The sequence below is a fragment of the Sapajus apella genome, unplaced genomic scaffold, assembly GCF_009761245.1.
Source record: "Sapajus apella isolate SASKATOON/1434 unplaced genomic scaffold, GSC_monkey_1.0 scaffold13, whole genome shotgun sequence".
Lineage (NCBI taxonomy): Eukaryota > Metazoa > Chordata > Mammalia > Primates > Cebidae > Sapajus > Sapajus apella.
The window spans coordinates 19,974,633-19,992,248 of NW_022436953.1; the positions used below are offsets into that span (position 1 = coordinate 19,974,633).

Here is a 17,616-nt window from a genome sequence, read left to right on the forward strand (position 1 = left end):
CTGCTCCTCATAACACTGTCTTGCTTCCAGGCTGCTTTCTCCTCCACCTGGCAGGTGGGAGGTTCAAGTTCAGCCTCCACCACTGCGCCACAAACATGTGATCAGGAGGCCTAGAAGGAGGGGCTCCATTTTTCCCATGCAAGCAGAGTAGACGTGACCAGTTCTCCAACTGTCCTACTGGAGTACCCACTTCTACCTCAGCCTTCCAGCTCTCCTGCCTGAAGTCAGGGGCATGGGATGGGATGCACTGTGGGAAGAAGGGTTGGTGGGCAGCCACCACCTCGTAGAAGGAGACAGATGTCCACCTGATATGATATCTTTCACATGCATGGATGCCTGGTGAGCACTGACAGAAGCTGCTAGGCTGAGAACTATGTTCTGTGCCCAGACACTGTATTAGTCAGGGTTCTCCAGAGAAATAAAGCCAGTAGGGCATAGAGTCAGACAGAAGAAAGAAAAAGAAGAAAGAAAGAGAGAGAGAGAGAGAGAGAGGGAGGAAAGAAAGAAAGAAAGAGAGAAAGATGATAGATAGGGACACAGACAATTATAAGGTTTTCTTATGCAGTTATAGAGGCGAACAAGTCCCAAGATCTGCAGCCAGCAAGCTGGAGACCCAGGAGAACCCATGGTATAGGCTGGCAGGCTCGGGACCCAGGAACAGTCAGTGTTTAAGTCTGAGCCTAATGGCAGGGGGAAAAAAAAGTCTCAGTTCAAAGGCAGTCATGCAGGAGGAACTCCCCCTTACTCAGGGTAGGGTCAGCCTTTTGCTCTATTCAGGCCTTCAACTGATTAGATGAGGCGCACCTGCCTTAACAAGGGCCATCTGCTTTGCTCAGTTTATTGATTTAAATATTGAACTTTATCACAGGAACACTCAGAATAATGACTGACTAAATATCTGGGCATCCTATGGCCTAGTCAAGTTGACATATAAAATTAATCATCATAGGTCCACATCTTTCTTAGTCTGTATACTACTGGAGGATGGAGAGAGAGTAGAGAGATGTTAATTTTGGCCACAGAGTTGCAAGTTTCATTTCCACTTTGTCCTAAGACTCTCCAGAAGGCAGGCTGAAGAGACTGCAGCAACGTCTGCAAAGCAACTGTGCCCCCAGTACACCCCTCTCCCTAACCCAAAAGTATGAAAGGCTTCAGTGAACCATTTGGCTCTGAGCGACCCAAGAGCAGGGCCCCTGCCTTGGTTGGGGATAGAATCCAGTGCCTACCACAGTCCTGACACAGAGACCTCCGGTATAGCTTTGTTTAATGAATAAATAAATGCACGAACAAAAAAACCACTGAATGATCGCTGCCACCTTTAAATCCACTCAGCGGCTGTCAAGGGAACACAAGTGTCAAATCAAAGCTGCAAAGGGTTGGCTGGGCGCGGTGGCTCACGCCTGTAATCCTAGCACTTTGGGAGGCCAAGGCAGGCAGACCACCTGAGGTCAGGAGTTCAAGACCAGCCTAGTCAATATGGCGAAATCCTGTCTCTACTAAAAATACAAAAATTAGAGGGCATGGTGGCACACGCCTGTAGTCCCAGCTACTCAGGAGCCTGAGGAAGGAGAATCACTTGAACTTGGGAGGTGGAGGTTGCAGTAAGCAGAGATCATGCCACTGCATTCCAGCCTGTGCGATAGGTGTAAGAGGGAGGGAAGGAAGGAAGGAAGGAAGGAAGGAAGGAAGGAAGGAAGGAAGGAAGGAAGGAAGGAAGGACAGCAAAAGGTCAAAAATGAAGATGCAAAACACTGTACCGAAGTCAGCCCACATCGAGGAAACAGTCCCTGTCTGTGGCATGTCTCTGGACTTCTGAAAGCAAATTCCTCAGATCCATAAACATGGAGGTCACATCTGTCCTCACCCAGGAGCTGCAGGCCCTTTTCTCTCTGAGGTGCCCATTTGATTCCACCAAACCCCCGGGGACTCAGTGCCCTCCCCTGTGACTCCCCAGTGTGAAGGCCCCACGCCTCTTGCCCCACCTCTTGGAAGAGCTGGCCCAGGGCTCAAACTCCCTGACAAATTTACCAGCCACTGTACCTCTCTCTTTTTTTTTTTTTTTTTTTTTCAGGCTATAAATAAGAATTGACCTTTTTATGGGTCACACATTTGTTGCTGAACTCTTCCTGTGGGCTGGGAAATGAGTCAAAACCATGAATCTTGAATATTCTTCCTGGGAAAAACTCAGAACGCCCGGGGCGTCTCCACAGACAGCTGTGTCCCAATGCCCCATCTCTGGCCACTGCCGGAAGGTTAACACTATGAAGCCTGTGCTCCATGATGCCCGGGGCTTCTGTGAACAGCAAAACTGCATTTTTTTCTTCCCTTTTTAAAAAGCTTGCCTCTTTCTGGAGCTTCCACCCTCTTTCTTCATCCCTATAAAAACAGATCTATTTTTGGCAGGTACATACACTGAGCCAGATTCTCACGCTGCAAGGCGGCAGGGGAATGCAGGGGAAGCAGCCTGGGGAAGGGGAGAGAGTGCGGGAAGGGACACCTTGCCCTGGACTGCATGCAAGTTGAACTCTGTAAGCTACTTAATGACACTGAGGTTCCCATGGCCGTTGAACTATGCTGGGGCTCAGAGTTGACACTTCAGGTGTTTTGTAAAAGAAAGGCTCACAAACAACATCAGAGGTATGTCTCCTGGGAGAGGTGCGCAGGATGCCTCCTGAGAGGCATAACAGCGGGGAGGGGACATCCATGACCCTGGTAACTTGCCACAACCCAGCCTTAGCTGAAGACTCAGAAAACTGACTGTCAACACGCAGAGAGCTGAGCCAGGCCCCAGGCATGGGTGTTCATACACCCAGGGGTGTAAGTGCAAAAGGAGCCAGCTCTGTCCCGGGAACATAACAACAGCATGGCCCGCCATTCCTGCCTCCAAGCCAGATCCTCAAGCTGTAGCCACCCCCAGTGCCCACAGGAATGAGCTGGCCACTGGCACTGGAGCATATGTCTCCCTGGCCAACAAGTGCCTGTGCCTGGTATGCCCCTTGGCCATACCACTGCCCTCTGCAGGGGCCTGCCACCCTCCCCCCACCCCCACCGAGTGAAGTGTGCAGGGAACAATCACACTTCCTTTCTTTCCCTGCAACAGACATGCAGTTTTCAGCCTTCACACCAAGCTGAAATGTCTGGTTCGTGGCCAATGGCCTTGGCTTGCTTTCTTACTCAAATATTCTTGTTTCCCAAGCCTTTTCCTTAAGGTTCTCACTTCATTTCACCCACAAAGTGTCTCTAAACCACCGCTTTGAAATCCTACCCCTGGAGACTCTGCAGCAGAAACATGACCTGGAAATGTAGAAAGCCAGGGAAGAAACCGAGCCCAGCTCTTGTTGTGGGACAGACCCCCACTGCTCCCCAAGGAGGAAGCTGAGGAGTGCGAAGGCTCCTTTTCTCCCAGCCCCCACCCTGCCTAGGGGAGCCTCCTTGCTGCCTCCCATGGAGGCCGGTGAATGTGGGAGGTACCTGGATGGGGCTACAGTCACCACCCTAGGCATCCTGGGTCCTCCTCCTCTGGCTCCCACCCACCCTGACCCCACCCTCACCTGGTAGGCGGCTTGTCTCATGAACTGCTTGGCAGGCTGCTTCCAGATGGCAGGCACCGTGATGACCCATCTGACATCAGAGTTCTCAAACTCCGAACCCGCCTGGTCACTCAGCTCCTGGAGCCAAGGGAAAGAAATGCAACGGGTCAAGTGGCAGCTGGTCCCCGGGTCAGCCTCCTGTGGGTTCACTGAATCCAGGCTTCCCGCCACAAGCTCTTCAGGAGCCGTTCCAGGGCCCCCTGAACTTACCAGCATCAGAGAGGAAAGATCTGTTTTCCGAATATTCAGCAAGCAGGGAGCTCTAGCCCCTTTCCGTCACTGAATGAGACTGGGCTGGAGAGTGGAGACTCAGAGGAAATCCCTGTGGCCATGTCCTAGTCATGTGACTTTGGACAAGTGACAACCTCTCAGGCCTCAGTTTCCATATCTGTGCAGTGGGGATAATAATGCCTAGCTCCTAAGATTGTTGAGAGGATTGACAATTTAGGAAGAGCTGTATTTACTGAGCACTTACCACATGGTCTCCTACCTTATTAAGCTCTTTGCACACACTGTCTCTATTCATCCAGTCAAGAATCCTGTTAGGAAGGGATTCTCACTGTGCCCCTTTCCTACAGATAGGAATACTGAGACTTGGATATGCTCAGTATCTTTTTTTTTTTTTTTTCTCTGAGACGGAGTCTTGCTCTGTCACCTAGGCTAGAGTGCAGTGGCAATCTTGGCTCACTGCAACCTCCGCCTCTTGGGTTCAGGAAATTCTCCTGCCGCTGCCTCCTGAGTAGCTGGGACTACAGGCACGTGCCGCCCTGCCCGGATGATTTTTTGTATTTTTAGTAGAGACAGGGTTTCACCATGTTAGCCAGGATGGTCTCAATCTCCTGACCTTGTGATCTGCCTGTCTTGGAATCCCAAAGTGCTGGGATTATAGATGTGAGCCATCACATCTCGCCGCAGTACCTTTTTGACCACTGTACAGCTAGAAAGTAGCAGAGCCAAAGTTTAGACCCAGAGCCTAGTCTATCTAGATGCAGAGAAGATCTGAGTCATTACACGTGGTCCTGTAGCTGAACAGTACCTGGCCCACAGTGATGCTTACCAGCTGGTGGCAACTGTCGTAACTGGCATCTACCTTATGCAAGGCCAGCATATCAGGGGAGTTTTCCCAACAGGAAGGGACGGCTATGAATGACATGACCTTACCAAGAACCATGTAGCCCTTAACTTTTGGTTATGGTTAAACCACATCACTGAGGCCCATGTTGATAAATGGGCTGGGCAGACGCATCAGAGGTTTCCACTTGGTTCACGGAGACAAAATATGTTGCTGGAAAACTTCTTAGACTCAGTATTTCCATCTGCTCAATGGAGATCATGAAACTAACCCACAGCATTACTGGCAAGATTCAATGAAAACACGTAAGGAATGTCTGACCCAAAGACCTCTGACAAATGCTAGTTCTTTCCTTCCTTTCTCTTCCCATTGCCACGTTCACCAGACGAATCTGTAATCAACCCTAAACACGCACCAAGTCCCTTCTGTGTCTAAATCAGCTCTGACACAAGAAAGATTAATAGACTGGTAAAAAAACAAACAAACAAAATTCCTGACAGTGTCTCATTTTTCCTATTGTTTCAAATCGTTATCTTGGGTCTGGCCCATCCTCTCTCTCTCTGAACTAACTTCCTCTTTGATCAGTAAGTGATATTCTTTTTGCCTTTACTTTTTCTAAAAATTTTTAATAAAAATGTTTCATGGTAAAAATATACACACCATAAAATTCATTGTCTTAACCATTTTTAAGTGCACAGTTCAGTAGTGTTAAGTACATTCAGTAAACTATTTTAAAACATGTTTCTAAAAACGTCTCTGCTTTGGACCAACACAAAGCAGCCGTTTTGTTTTGTTTTGTTTTGTTTTTTGTTTTTTTATCATCATCATGTTTCGTTTCCTTGCAGCTTGGGCTTGAAAAACAGGTGAGAGGTATGATGTGTGTCAGGAAGATTCTAAGCACAGTGCCCATTCCAGGCAGATTTTAAACTCTTTAAAAGGAAAAGGGGTCAAAGTACACAAGATCAGCTTCCTTGAGCTGTCTGGAGGGTTTAGAGGAGCGGTCAGTTCCCCAGCAGGTAGGGAACAGCTTGGAAGGGAAAGGCGCCAGCATTAATTAATTTATTATCTCATGTGTCAAGCACAGTCATGGGCTTTCCTTCATGACCCACTGGGATGCTTCATTTCGGTGACACTTAGACATTCCGCTTGAGTAGATATCCTGCCTTCGCTCATTCTGGCCAAGCCATAGCCCTCTCCCTCCAACTCCAGCCAGGCCCTGGCAAGTCGAGTTCCTCCTATCCATCAAATAGCTTTTTCTCCTGTAATTTATTCAAGGTGTGTTCCCTGCCGAGAGGAGCTACCTTTAAAAGGAAGGTGCAGGAGGCTGAGGCAGGAGAATTGCCTGAACCCAGGAGGCGGAGGTTGCGGTGAGCCGAGATCGTGCCATTGCTCTCCAGTCTGGGCAACAACAGCGAAACTCCATCTCAAAAAAAAAAAAAAAAAAAAAAAGGGAAGGTGCCAGCAGGTTCCCTGGAGCCTCTCTGGCTGAGCTGAGGTGTTCACAACCAACCAACCACATCACCACTTGACCTTCTGGAACCGTTCCCTCCACCTCCTCCCTCCCCTTCTGAGATGGGCTGCTCACTCCTTTCCTGCTGGCAAACTTCTCGAAAGGCACCAACACCCTGGGCTTTCTGAGTCCGAAATTTCTACCCCCTGCCCCACCCTGACCCCTATGGCTCCCCGTCCTAACTCAGGAGCCCCTGTGTACTCTGTGCTCTCTGCTCCTTCGCCTGCCTCAGAGCCCACAGACACGCCCTCACGTGGCCTTCCAGGCCACCAGGTGCTGAGCCGGTCCCTCTGCAACCTTTGCTCTTTGGGCAGACGGGGGTCCACCTCATTGCGCCCCTCCCCTTCTGCTTTGTGCCCCCTGGAACTGCCCCCTTCTCTAGTTCCAAGCAGACTTCAGGACGCTTGTCTCTGACTGTGGTCACCTTCCCGAACATGACCCAGTTCCCCCCCTCCCCCTCCCATGCCTCTTCCCTCCACCCATCTTGCTTCTAGCCTCTCCCCATCTGTCCCCTTGTCCCCTTGCTGGTGGAATATTGTTTGCCCAGAACCCACTCCTTCCCAGCCCCAAGACCCTTTCTTCTTGGTTGTCAGGATCCTCCTTCTTGCTCCCTGAATGACCCCATGGCTTTCAGTCTCAGAACCTCCCTCTCTCCTGCCGACAAACCTGCAGAATCTGAGTCAGCTCCCTCCACATTACTGACTTCCACCCTGCAGGCTCTTCAGATTACTGGGGTCTCTCACTCTATGCTGTGTTCTGAATGTGTCCCCCAAAACTCATGTGTTGGAAATGTACCCCCCAGTGCAACTGTGTTGGGTGGGAGGTGGGGCCTAATGGGAGGTGTGTATGTCATGAGAGCTCCGGTCTCAGGAATGAAATTTTGCTGCTATAAAAAGGGCTTGCAGCCAGGTGCAATGGCTCACGCCTGTAATCCCAGCACTTTGGGAGGCCAAGGTGGGTGGATCATGAAGTCAGGAGTTCGAGACTAGCCCGGCCAATATAGTGAAATCCCGTATCTACTAAAAATACAAAAATTGGCCAGGCGTGGTGGTGCCTGCCTGTAGTCCCAGCTACTCGGGAGGCTGAAGCAGGAGAATTGCTTGAACCAGGGAGGCAGAGGTTGTGGTGAGCCGAGATTGCGCCATTGCACTCCAGCCTGGTGACAAAGCGAGATGTCGTCTCAAAAAAAAAGTGGGGAGCTTGCAGGAGTGAACTCTTTCTCTTCTGCCATGTGAGGAAAAACTGTTCCTCCCCCACATCCCCCCAGCAGGGAGATGCTGCATTCAGGGCTCCATCTTGGAAGCAGAGACTGGGCCCTCACCAGACACCAAATGAACCAGCATCTTGATCTTGGACTTCCCAGCCTCCAGACTGTGAGAAATAAATTTCTGTTTTTCATAAATTACCCAGTTGGTGATATTCTGTCACAGTGACACAAAATAGACTAAGATACTTGATATGGTTTGGTGTATCCCCACCCAAACCTCTCCTTGAATTGCAATCATCCCCAGATGTCAAGGGCAGGGCCAGGTGAAGATGACTGAATCATAAGAGCGGTTTCTCCTGTACTGTTCTTGTGGTAGTGACTAAGTCTCAGGTGATCTGATGGTTTTATCAAGGGGAGTTCCGCTGCACAAGCTCTCTTGCCTGCTGCCATGTAAGACATCCCTTTGTTCTTTCTTCGTCTTCTGCCACGATTGTGAGGCCTCCCCAGCCATGTGGAACAGTAAGTCCATTAAACCTCTGCCTTTATAAATTACCCAATCTAGGGTATGTCTTATTAGCAGCATGAGAACAGACTAATACAACGCTCTGCTACTATCCTGGTGCCCATGTCACTCATTCCCCCACTAGAAATCCTCTGATGGCTTCCCACTAACCAAGAAGAGGTTCCCTGGCTTGGCTTCCTCGGCTGTGCACCGTCTTGTCCTGAGCTCACGGAGTCCTGGCCTTATCCCACAGCCTTACCCTCCCTCTTGTCGGCTGCTTTCTTCCTTCTGAGCTGAGCCTGGACCACTCCACCAGCTCGAAATACCCACCCTTCCAGTTGCTGCCTGTGAACCAATCCCACGCTGCCCTGAATCCACCTCCGACAGGGAGCCTTCCACAATGCCCCCCACTGGACAGAATCTCTGCCTCACCCAGCACCCACAGTTACCCCCTCACGACTCTGACCCCAACCACACACTCCTGAGTTGATTTCTCACTGCCATAACTTGTACAGGAGTACACAAGACTGAGTTGATTTCTACATTGCCATAACATATAGGATTTTGCACATAAAAGGCACTAAAAAAAACAGGTACTTGAATAGATGAAAGTAATACCAAGTTCTCACTTCCTCTTTGTCTCCCTCTGACCCTATTTCTAGAATTCACTAAATTTCCTTTAGTGATCACACAATACCAAATGCTTCTGAAGTTCCCAAATCTTTTTGGATAAAGCTCAATACATCAGGGCTGTTTAATCATCTGATCCCCACCCACTGGTTCTCATGCCTGTGGGAGGAGACAGGGAGAGGACAGCCATGTTCCACTTCAAAATCAGATCTTTTTGGAATTTCAGGCCATCATGACCACAGACCTTTGTGGGGGTGATCCAAGTGGGCTCACACTATTAGCTTCTTCCTTGGGATCTGCAGGGATAGAGGAGGAGAGGGAGGAGGAGGAGAAACAGCAGCCGCCATGTACCCAGTGCTGACTTTAGACCAAGCTTCAAGGGAGGCACTGCATGTCCAATCCCATTTTCTATCAAATAGCCTAGGAGGTACAGTTACTCACCCCGCTCTCCAGTTAGGAAAGTGGACCTTGGAAGGATGAAGTACCTTGCCCCAAATGGCACAGCTGCTAAGTATGTTTCCTGCCTCTCTTTTTCTTTTACTGTGACATAATTTCCATACCACAAAATTCACACTTTTAAAGTATAGAATTCAGTGCGTTTCAGTGTATTCACAAGGTTTTGCAGCCAACCCTGCTACCTAATTTCATCACCCACCAAAGAAACCCATACTCTTTAGCAGTCGCTCATACTCCCACTCCCCGCAGCCCCCAGCAGAAAAAGCCTCTGCTTTCTGTCTCTGTGAAGGTGCCTGCTCTGGACATTTCATACAGATGGAACCACACGATATGTGCCTGTTCGTATCTGGCTTCTTTTACTTCACATGGTGTTTTCAAGGTTCCTCCATGTGGTAGGATATAACAGTAGTTCAGCCCTCGTTCTGGCTGTAAATAACATTCATTGTAAGACAGCTCACATTTGGTTTCTCCATTCATCAGTGGATGGCCATGTGGATTGTTTCCAGTTTTTGTCATTATGAATAGTGTTGCTAGGCACATTCATGTATACATGTGTAGGTGTGGACATTTGCTTTCCTTTCTCTTAGGTATCTACCCAGGAATGGAACTGCTGGGTCCTATGGTAACTCTGTGCTTTGCTTCTTTAGGAATTGCCAAACTGTTTTCCAAAGAGGCTGCACCATTTTACATTCCCACCAGCAGTGTGTGAGGGTCCATCCTGCCGTGTGGACTCCAAAGCCTAAAGCCCACACTTTCCCTCGAGGCTGTGCCCCCTACCCTGGCCAGCAGGTGCAGCAGCCCGAGACATGGAGCTGGCATGGGTGCTATCGCCTAGCACACAGCCAGCTGGCCTCAACTATCCATCCTACCTTCAGTGCCTGCTCCTTAAAGTATTGCAGGGCATAAGCAAAGATTTCAAGGGCTTTGACTTTCTTGCCATTTGCCGCCGTCAGGTCTGTATCCATGGTGAGGTCCTGGTAGGAGGAAGAGGAACAACAGCAAGATGATGACAAAGGAGCAACATGTCTTCTGGCTTTGGGGACTGCTCCAAGGGGATCTAGAGGATCCTGGTGAGCCACGTTTGTGTTTCCCCATGTTTAAAGAGGCAGACTAGGATGGTGTGGCCCCCAAAATGGGGCCTGGCAGCAGTGTCCCCTTACTGGGTAGGAGGCTCTGGCTGTCCCATCCAGGCCCACCTTCACTGCTCTCTCCTTCTCTCCCTCTCTCTCCTGGATCCTCTGGGAGCAGAGGTTTCAGGGGCAACGGTAGAAGTCAGGAAGAAAGAAGAGGCAGCAGGTGCCACTCCCCATGCAATTTCCATTCTATTTCCACATTCAAACAGACGCGGTCATGCTCAGGATTCCCCCCGATGGAGGCCTAATTGTACCAACCCACTGCCATGCATGATGCTAAACAGATGAAGCTTTCATTCCCCAACCAAGTCACCAAAATAGAAGAGCTCCTATTTTAAGGCTTGCCCTGTCTAATCTGCCAGGAATCCAGCATCGCTGCCTTCCTTTCTCCACCAAAAGTGAAAGCAGCTGCTGAGTGTGGTCCTAAAAAGAGGATGCTCTGCAGACCCCAGATGCTGGTAGATGGAGATCACTAAAAAATGATGAGAAAAGTCCCCATGGGGTAGGGATGGGCAGGGAGTGAGAGCAAAAATCAGGAGAAAGCCCCCGGGTCTCCTGAACCAACAAGCTCATTACTGCCAAGAAAAAAAAGAAAGCACTGGGGCCTCCAGATTGATCCAGGCTGGGTAATTATGCTTTGCCTTGGGAGTGAGACTAGGCATTGAATTACTAAGCCAGCCACGTGGAGCCGTCTGTGGCATCCTGACCTATCTACACTTGCTCACTCCTCCCATCCAGCTGCCTTCTGCTCCTGGTGCCCAGCAAAGATACCCCAGCTTTGGGGCAGCAGCTCCCAGGCTCAGGAAGGTGGCCAAGTGCCAGGAAGCCATGGCTCTGAATTGAAAAAAACCCTGTGCCTCCTTCCACCTGCCATCCTGCTACTCAGCGTTGAATCCCACCAGGCAAAATAGGAACAGTTCATTTCTAGCAGAACTCGGTCTGCGCCATAGAAAGACAACCATGTCGATGAGCACAGAGCCTTGGAAGGCAGGGTGCTGGCTGCTGAGTTTCCCATTTATGTTCGTTTTGTCATCTACAAGTGCTCAGCAGACAAATGCAAGCAATTAGAATAGAAGCTTGCACTTGACTTGAACTTAATCTGTCCCAGGCATGACTCTAAGAGCTTTATGTATTTTGATTCCTTTAATCCCTACGATATCCCCATGAGGAAGGCATAGCCATTGTCCCCATTTTACAGAGAAGACAAAACAAGGCAGGGAGAGGTTAAGTAACTTGGATTACGTTTCTCCAAGGTACCAGTGGCCAGATTGAAACCCAGGCCATCTGGCCCCAGAGTCCATTTTCTTAATCATGATAGTCATCCTGCCTTTCTGAGCACTGAGAGTTAAGGAAACTTCATGGAATAAAATGCTTGAATCAAAAAAGTTCTACCCTAAACCCTATCCTTTTCTACAAAGCTTCGGGGTGGCAGGGGGTGCCTATTTGATGTAGGTATCTTAGGGTACACTGGCTTGCTGGGAGCCGAGGCCAACATTCTGGGAGCTGGACCTCTAATTATTGGGCACTTGATATCCTGAGCTCCCCCTCCCCCACATAGAGAGCCAGATGTACCAGTTGTTACTGGTTTTTACATCCAAACTGGTTAGTTAAGAGCTACTGCCCTGAGCTCCCCATGTGCCCCTAGCCCCCAAGAGGCTCCTTCATGATTTGCTGATCTCTCCATAATCCAGAAACTAAAGGGGGAACTGCTATCACAGAAGGAGGCCCCCAGCACCCCACTCCCCTGGTATAACCAGGGTCTACTCCAATATGTCCATTTTCAAGATAAATGAAAGGTTAAATATTCAGAATATCTCCCTGCCCACATGCACTTTGGAAAGCATTGCATATTCCACAAAGGTGCTGTGTGCTCCAGGATGTGTATAAAATCAAGGTAAATGGACATTGATTTCTGCTTGGGAGAGACGGGAGGACCCCTTGGGTTGGAAGGACACCCCTCCCCCACCCCAAGGCTGGAGGAACCGTGGCTCTCCATTGCCAGGCACTTGGGGCCCCAGGAGAGGCTCGCTCACCCCAGTGGTGTGCAGCTTCATCTTGAACTTCTCCAGGTACAGCCATTGCTTGGCCTCGTTGGGATCCAGGTCATGGTAAAAGTCCCTGGCGGCATACCCAAAGCTGTGGAACTTCCTCTCGGGAGTCAGCAAGATGGTGGTCGGAGTCTTCTGATTGGACACACCAGGGTCTCCTCCCTCCCATCGCCTGCCACCAAGGGAAGCAGAAGTTATGGGGCCTTCTTTCCAAACCCAGTTCAGGCTTGAACACCTACTATATGCATGAGTGTCAGTGATGTAGGTGCCCAGACGCACTCTGGTTCTGCTGGATGAGCAGCTACTAGAGACACAACTTCAGTTAAAAAGAAGACGAATTGGCCAAATGCAAAATTTCTGCTCAATAGCAAGCTCTGCCTTGATCCTTTCATTCCATGTTTACTGGGCATCTACTCTAAGCATCTACCTGTGTGCCAGGTGCTGGCAGAAAACTTTTATGTCTGTGCTTGCAAATAACTCACAATCTGCTAGGCAATGTATTTTTAATTTGCAAGCACTCAATAGCAGATATACTGCTAGGTTGAATCCTCTTTGAAACCAAACAAGGTAGGCACAATAAATGCATAAGGACCTGACTTATGAGTTGCAAATGAGGGGCCCAGGGAAACAGCCTGAGGTGCCAGCTGGTGGGGCAGAGGAAAGAACACAGGATTCAGGGGAGAACTGAAGAAAAGACAGACAACTGGATCTCAAAGGAGGGAAGGACACTCCAGCTGCTCAGAGGTGGGCCAGTGGAGGCATTCATGGGGAACGTGAAGTGACGGTGTTGGCTGGAGAGAGCATGTAGGTGGTAAGAGTGACTGTGAAAATGGGAAGAGTGAGAAATGCGATTGGGAAAGTGGCTGGAATAGGCTGAGGAGAACCCTGACCTAGAAATTTACTCTGTGAGTAACGGGAAGCCACTAAAGGTCTTAGACCAGGGGCATGACAGAATCAGAGCTGCTGTTCATAAGGGCAAACTGGGCTAAACGGAGGGGAAGGGAAGCCAGGAAGCTCAGACCTATAATGGAGCAGAGGTGAAAGAACCATGGAAACAGAGATCTCAGCACTTTGGGAAGCTGAGGTGGGAGGATCACAGTGAGCTATGATGGCATCACTGCACTCCAGCCTGGGCCACACAGCAAGATCCCATCTCTAAAAAGAAATGAGAGAGAGAGAGAGGCTGCAGCGAGAGAAAGGGAAGAGGCAAGGGGAAGACAGGAAATTCAATGCATCTGCTCACCTTTGGGGCCACTACAGAGAAGCCAGGGCCACAAACAGGCCAAGCTGTTCCCTTCCCAGCCTGCCGCTGGCCATGTGACCCCATGCACAGCCCATGCAGCCTAAGGTGGCGACGCAGTGCAGGAAGGGAAATGAGCCACTTTCCTCACCCACTGGGGAGGTGGCCACACTCCCAGCTGAGCCTGGACCTGCTCCCAACCCCGCATCATTAAGCATCATTAGGACCATCTTGGTCCAGGTGGAGCTCTGGCCTCCACCAAGATTTGCTGCTCAGAGAGGTCTGGAATCATCCCTGGCCAATTTCCCTGTCAAGCTCCATCAGGATGCTGCTCCTACCCCTGGAGCCAAAGTCCCTGAGGTGACAGCACTGAGACACAGGGATGGTCCTGATGGCAGGCAGCTGCTCCACACCCTGCCCTTCACAAACAGAATTGTCAATATTAACAGTGACAATGTCAGTAGAAAATGACTCCATGAGCTTTGGCCTTCAAATTTTTATTCCTTCATTGCTACTTAAGACAAAAAAGTTAACTTTCTCACTTACAATTTGTCGTGTTAGCATGAAATAAAATTCATAAAATAAAATCTACTGAAATAAAATTCAGGTAGAACCAACCAACCTCCCTCCAAAATCTCTACCATGACTAAGACACCACCTCTAGAGGCCCTGAACTATGGGCATGGTTCATAAGTCCCCCTCACAAGCAAGTTCAAAGTTATTTCCACTCCTTCTTTTCTGTTTTCACTGCCTGACTATTCTGTGCAAATTACATTTCTTAGAACAACTACATAGAAGCTGATAAACATTGATTCTGGCCTTCAATGGTGTATTCTTTTCCATTGGGATTTTTCATCTTGGGGGTCAGTGACGGCAGCACAGACCCTCACAGCATCTGTCTGGCTAACTGGAGAGAGAATCCTGGTGGCAACTGAACACCAAGGGCAATGCTGTCATCAGACTCGCTATAGAACAGGCTTTTCATCATTTCCTGATGACATGACACCCAAGGGTCTCTGTACCCACTTAGGACAATAGCTTCAGGCTGAGCCACATCTGATTTTCAAGAGGAAAGGTGAGACTTAAACCAAGATTGGAGGAGGGGAGTCATTTTTATTATGACTTGTGTTTTACACAACCCTTTATAAAAATTCCTAAAATACAAACATTAGCTGGGTGTGGTTGTATGCATCTGTAGTCCCAGCCACTTGGGAGGCTGAGGCAGGAGGATCGCTTGAGCCCAGGAGTTTGAGGCTGCAGTAAGCCATGATCACGCTACTGCATTCAAGCCTGGCAAAAGAGCAAGAACTTGTCTCTCAAAAAAATAATAGCAACAACAAAACTAAAAAATTCTTACTCTAGGAGCAGTGCCAAATTCCACAATTACTCAGTTGAAGAAATTGCAAAGCCAATTACAATGTATCTTCAGAGTCATCCCTTGGAATTGAAAAATTGGGGTGATAAATCCTGGGCTTCCAAAGATTTGAGGGGCCACACCCTACACGCAGGTCATGGGTCAAGTCTGGGATCCCATGGATGGGTGGTGCTGGGGGCCTGCAGGCTGCTCGTGTGTGGGGATGGGAAGGGGGCACCCAGCGCAGACTACATCCCACGAGGCCCAGGGCAACTTTGCCTATGGGGCCAGTTGGCTGAGAGTCACCCCATGCTACTTTCTCTTCAACAGGTGCTTTCTGCCTCTGGCTACCAACACCCCAGGACTTCTCTTCACTTGAAAGGACGAGCACCTTCCCTGCTCTCATTTCACCACAAGCTAAGCACTTGACAGATACTGTCATTTCATTTGCATGTACACCTTGGGAAGCAGGTATTGTCAGGATCCCCATTTCACAGACGAGGAAGCTGAGGTTTAGCAGGTTCAGCTACGGCCTAAAGTCATACAGTAAGTGGCCAAGCTGGCACCTGGATCCTTCCATCACAGACCCTCTACAGGTCTATGCCTCTCACCCAGGCCAGGCCTTAAACATACTGCCCAGGCCCCTCCCCAGACCACCTAAATCAGAATTAAATCAATGTCTTTACAAACCAGGAGCCTAGAGCCCAGAGACCAGAAATGACTTGTCCCCAGCGGCATAGTGAGCTTGGGCTGTGCTGAACCAGGATCCAGGGCCCTCTGAAGTGCCGGTCACTGGCTCATTGCCTAAGCCTGCCCGGAGTCTCCACAGGTACAGTGGCTGGCAAAGCCACGTGGCCCTCCCACCCACAACACTCACCTCATCACATGGATGCATTCCGGCTCCTTGGTGAAGCTGTAGGCATAGCCACTGGATGTGGTCCCAAAGTCAATGGCCACCACCACGAGAAACGACTGCTGTTCTGAGACATTGGAGTCAGTGTCGTTCTGCAGATATACAGTAAGGCATAGGGGTGTGGGGGGGGTGGGCCTGGCTTTCAGGAAGGCACCCTGGAGGGGGTTTACCTTGCCTAGCTGTGCACCCCCTGCAGACAGAAGGACATTCCATATTCCAGCTCAAGTCTACCACCTGGAGAGCCCTGGGGAGAGGGCAGGCCCCTGACTGAGTGGCTTGGGGAGAAATGGGGGCACCCCCGAGTGGAGGGCCAGGCTGACTGGATGAAAGCGAGCTGCCTACAGCTTGCCCACTCATCTCTATCGACTGTGCGAGCACACGGCTAGTTACAGAAATTCCACCATCAGGACTGGTTGCCCGGTAGTTCCTGAGCAGATACAATCTTCTCCCAACCCCTGCTGCCTTCCACAAGGCCCTGTGCAGACCTCTGGTCACTGCCAGGAGCATCTTGCCAGCTGTGCCCTCTGTACACCCAGGTGACTGCTCCATCTGTACTGGTGTTTCATGCACGTAAGCAGGGCGGGGCATCCAGGACCCCGCCCAATCCCACCACGCCAGGCACATGACCTGCTGTGACTGTCAAGGCCCAGGGCCTTGCCTCATCTAAGTCACTTAGTCAGGCCATTTCAGATTCCAGTCCTTTCTCTTTTTTTTAAGGCAGTTTAGACTTTTTTTTTTTTTAACTCGCACAGAACTCCAAATTATAAAACCAACAAACGTTGGAGGGGAGGGGTGAGAATGCTACCCGCCTGGCCTCTCCTCAGACTGCTCCCCTCCCCCACAGCCCTGAAACTCCTACAGGACACCTTCGGCATACAAAGCTTGAAAACCACAGAACCTGGCCCGAGGGGACCAACCCTCCCAGTTTGCCCAGGACTGAAGGAGTCCCCAGGGTGCAGGACTTGCAGTGTAAAAGCCAGACAGTTCCAGGAAACCAGGACAGGCTGGCCCCCCTACCTAGGGGTGCCTCCGCAGTTCTCAGGTCTTCTTTGTGCATCTGCTCAGCTCACACAAAGCTGCCCTGTCTTCCGGGCACTCACTTGGGTTGGCTGTCTGCACAACTACATGTGCGCCCCTCTGAACAGCTGCCCCCCAACATCCATCTTTCCTCATACAGGGCAGGGTGGGAGCAACAGCCCCACTCGATGCATATGAAGCCCTGCTCAGTGTTGCTCTACTGGGCAAGCTGTTGCAGAAACAATTATACAGCCAGGGGCTTTTGGACACTGCAGACAACTGCAGTGGACAGAGCTCATGCATTCACCGATTTACCAGCCAGAGTCAGCGGCTTCCTTTCAAGAGGGTGTCTCACAGGCTCTGATCCTGAATCTTTAAAGGGCTGCTACCATCTCACCTGCTTCTGTGACCCACTGGCCCCTGCTCCAGAAGCACTAGCCACAGAAGGCCTTCCCAGGCCCAGAATGGGGAAGGGGCTTAGCAGAGCTCCTGTGGTCAGGACCAGGTCAATTTAATTTCCAACCAGTGAATATGAGGGACTGTCCAGTGGCCTGAACTGTGAGATCAGACCCAGAATGCAAAGGAAGTCAGTATACACATGTGCACATATGCATGTGCACGTGCACACACACACACACACACACACACACACACACACACATTTCTTACCACAATATGGGAGGGGGACAGAGGTGTTATTCCTGTGTCCCCAAGACTCCGGGCTGGAGATGAATATGCAGATGTGGGAGCCGTTTCTGAAAGGAAAAACAAAGGCCCCTCCTTAGAAGTGGCATGGGCTGACCCAGAGAGAAGAAATAAGGGCTGCATGTTCTTGCTCCTCCAGTCACTGTGTCCTCTGCAAAGCTGGCTCATGAAATGGGCAAGGCTCAGCCCCAGCCAGAAAGGCAGGGGCATCTGTTCCACCACCCCCTTGCATTTGGTAT

At 50.1% G+C, this 17,616-nt stretch overlaps 1 protein-coding gene across 4 annotated transcripts in view; it reads right to left on the reverse strand.

The window, feature by feature from the left end:
- Positions 1–17,616, reverse strand: part of HSPA12A (heat shock protein family A (Hsp70) member 12A) — a 183,996-nt gene that overhangs the window by 21,586 nt on the left and 144,794 nt on the right. For all 4 annotated transcript variants that reach the window (XM_032281762.1, XM_032281761.1, XM_032281763.1 and 1 more), the window contains 5 exons: positions 17,342–17,427; positions 15,620–15,747; positions 12,134–12,320; positions 9,837–9,941; positions 3,552–3,668 (listed from right to left, as the gene is read on the reverse strand). In XM_032281762.1, coding sequence (XP_032137653.1) covers positions 3,552–3,668; positions 9,837–9,941; positions 12,134–12,320; positions 15,620–15,747; positions 17,342–17,427 — 623 coding nt within the window. The remainder of the gene's footprint in view (positions 1–3,551; positions 3,669–9,836; positions 9,942–12,133; positions 12,321–15,619; positions 15,748–17,341; positions 17,428–17,616) is intronic.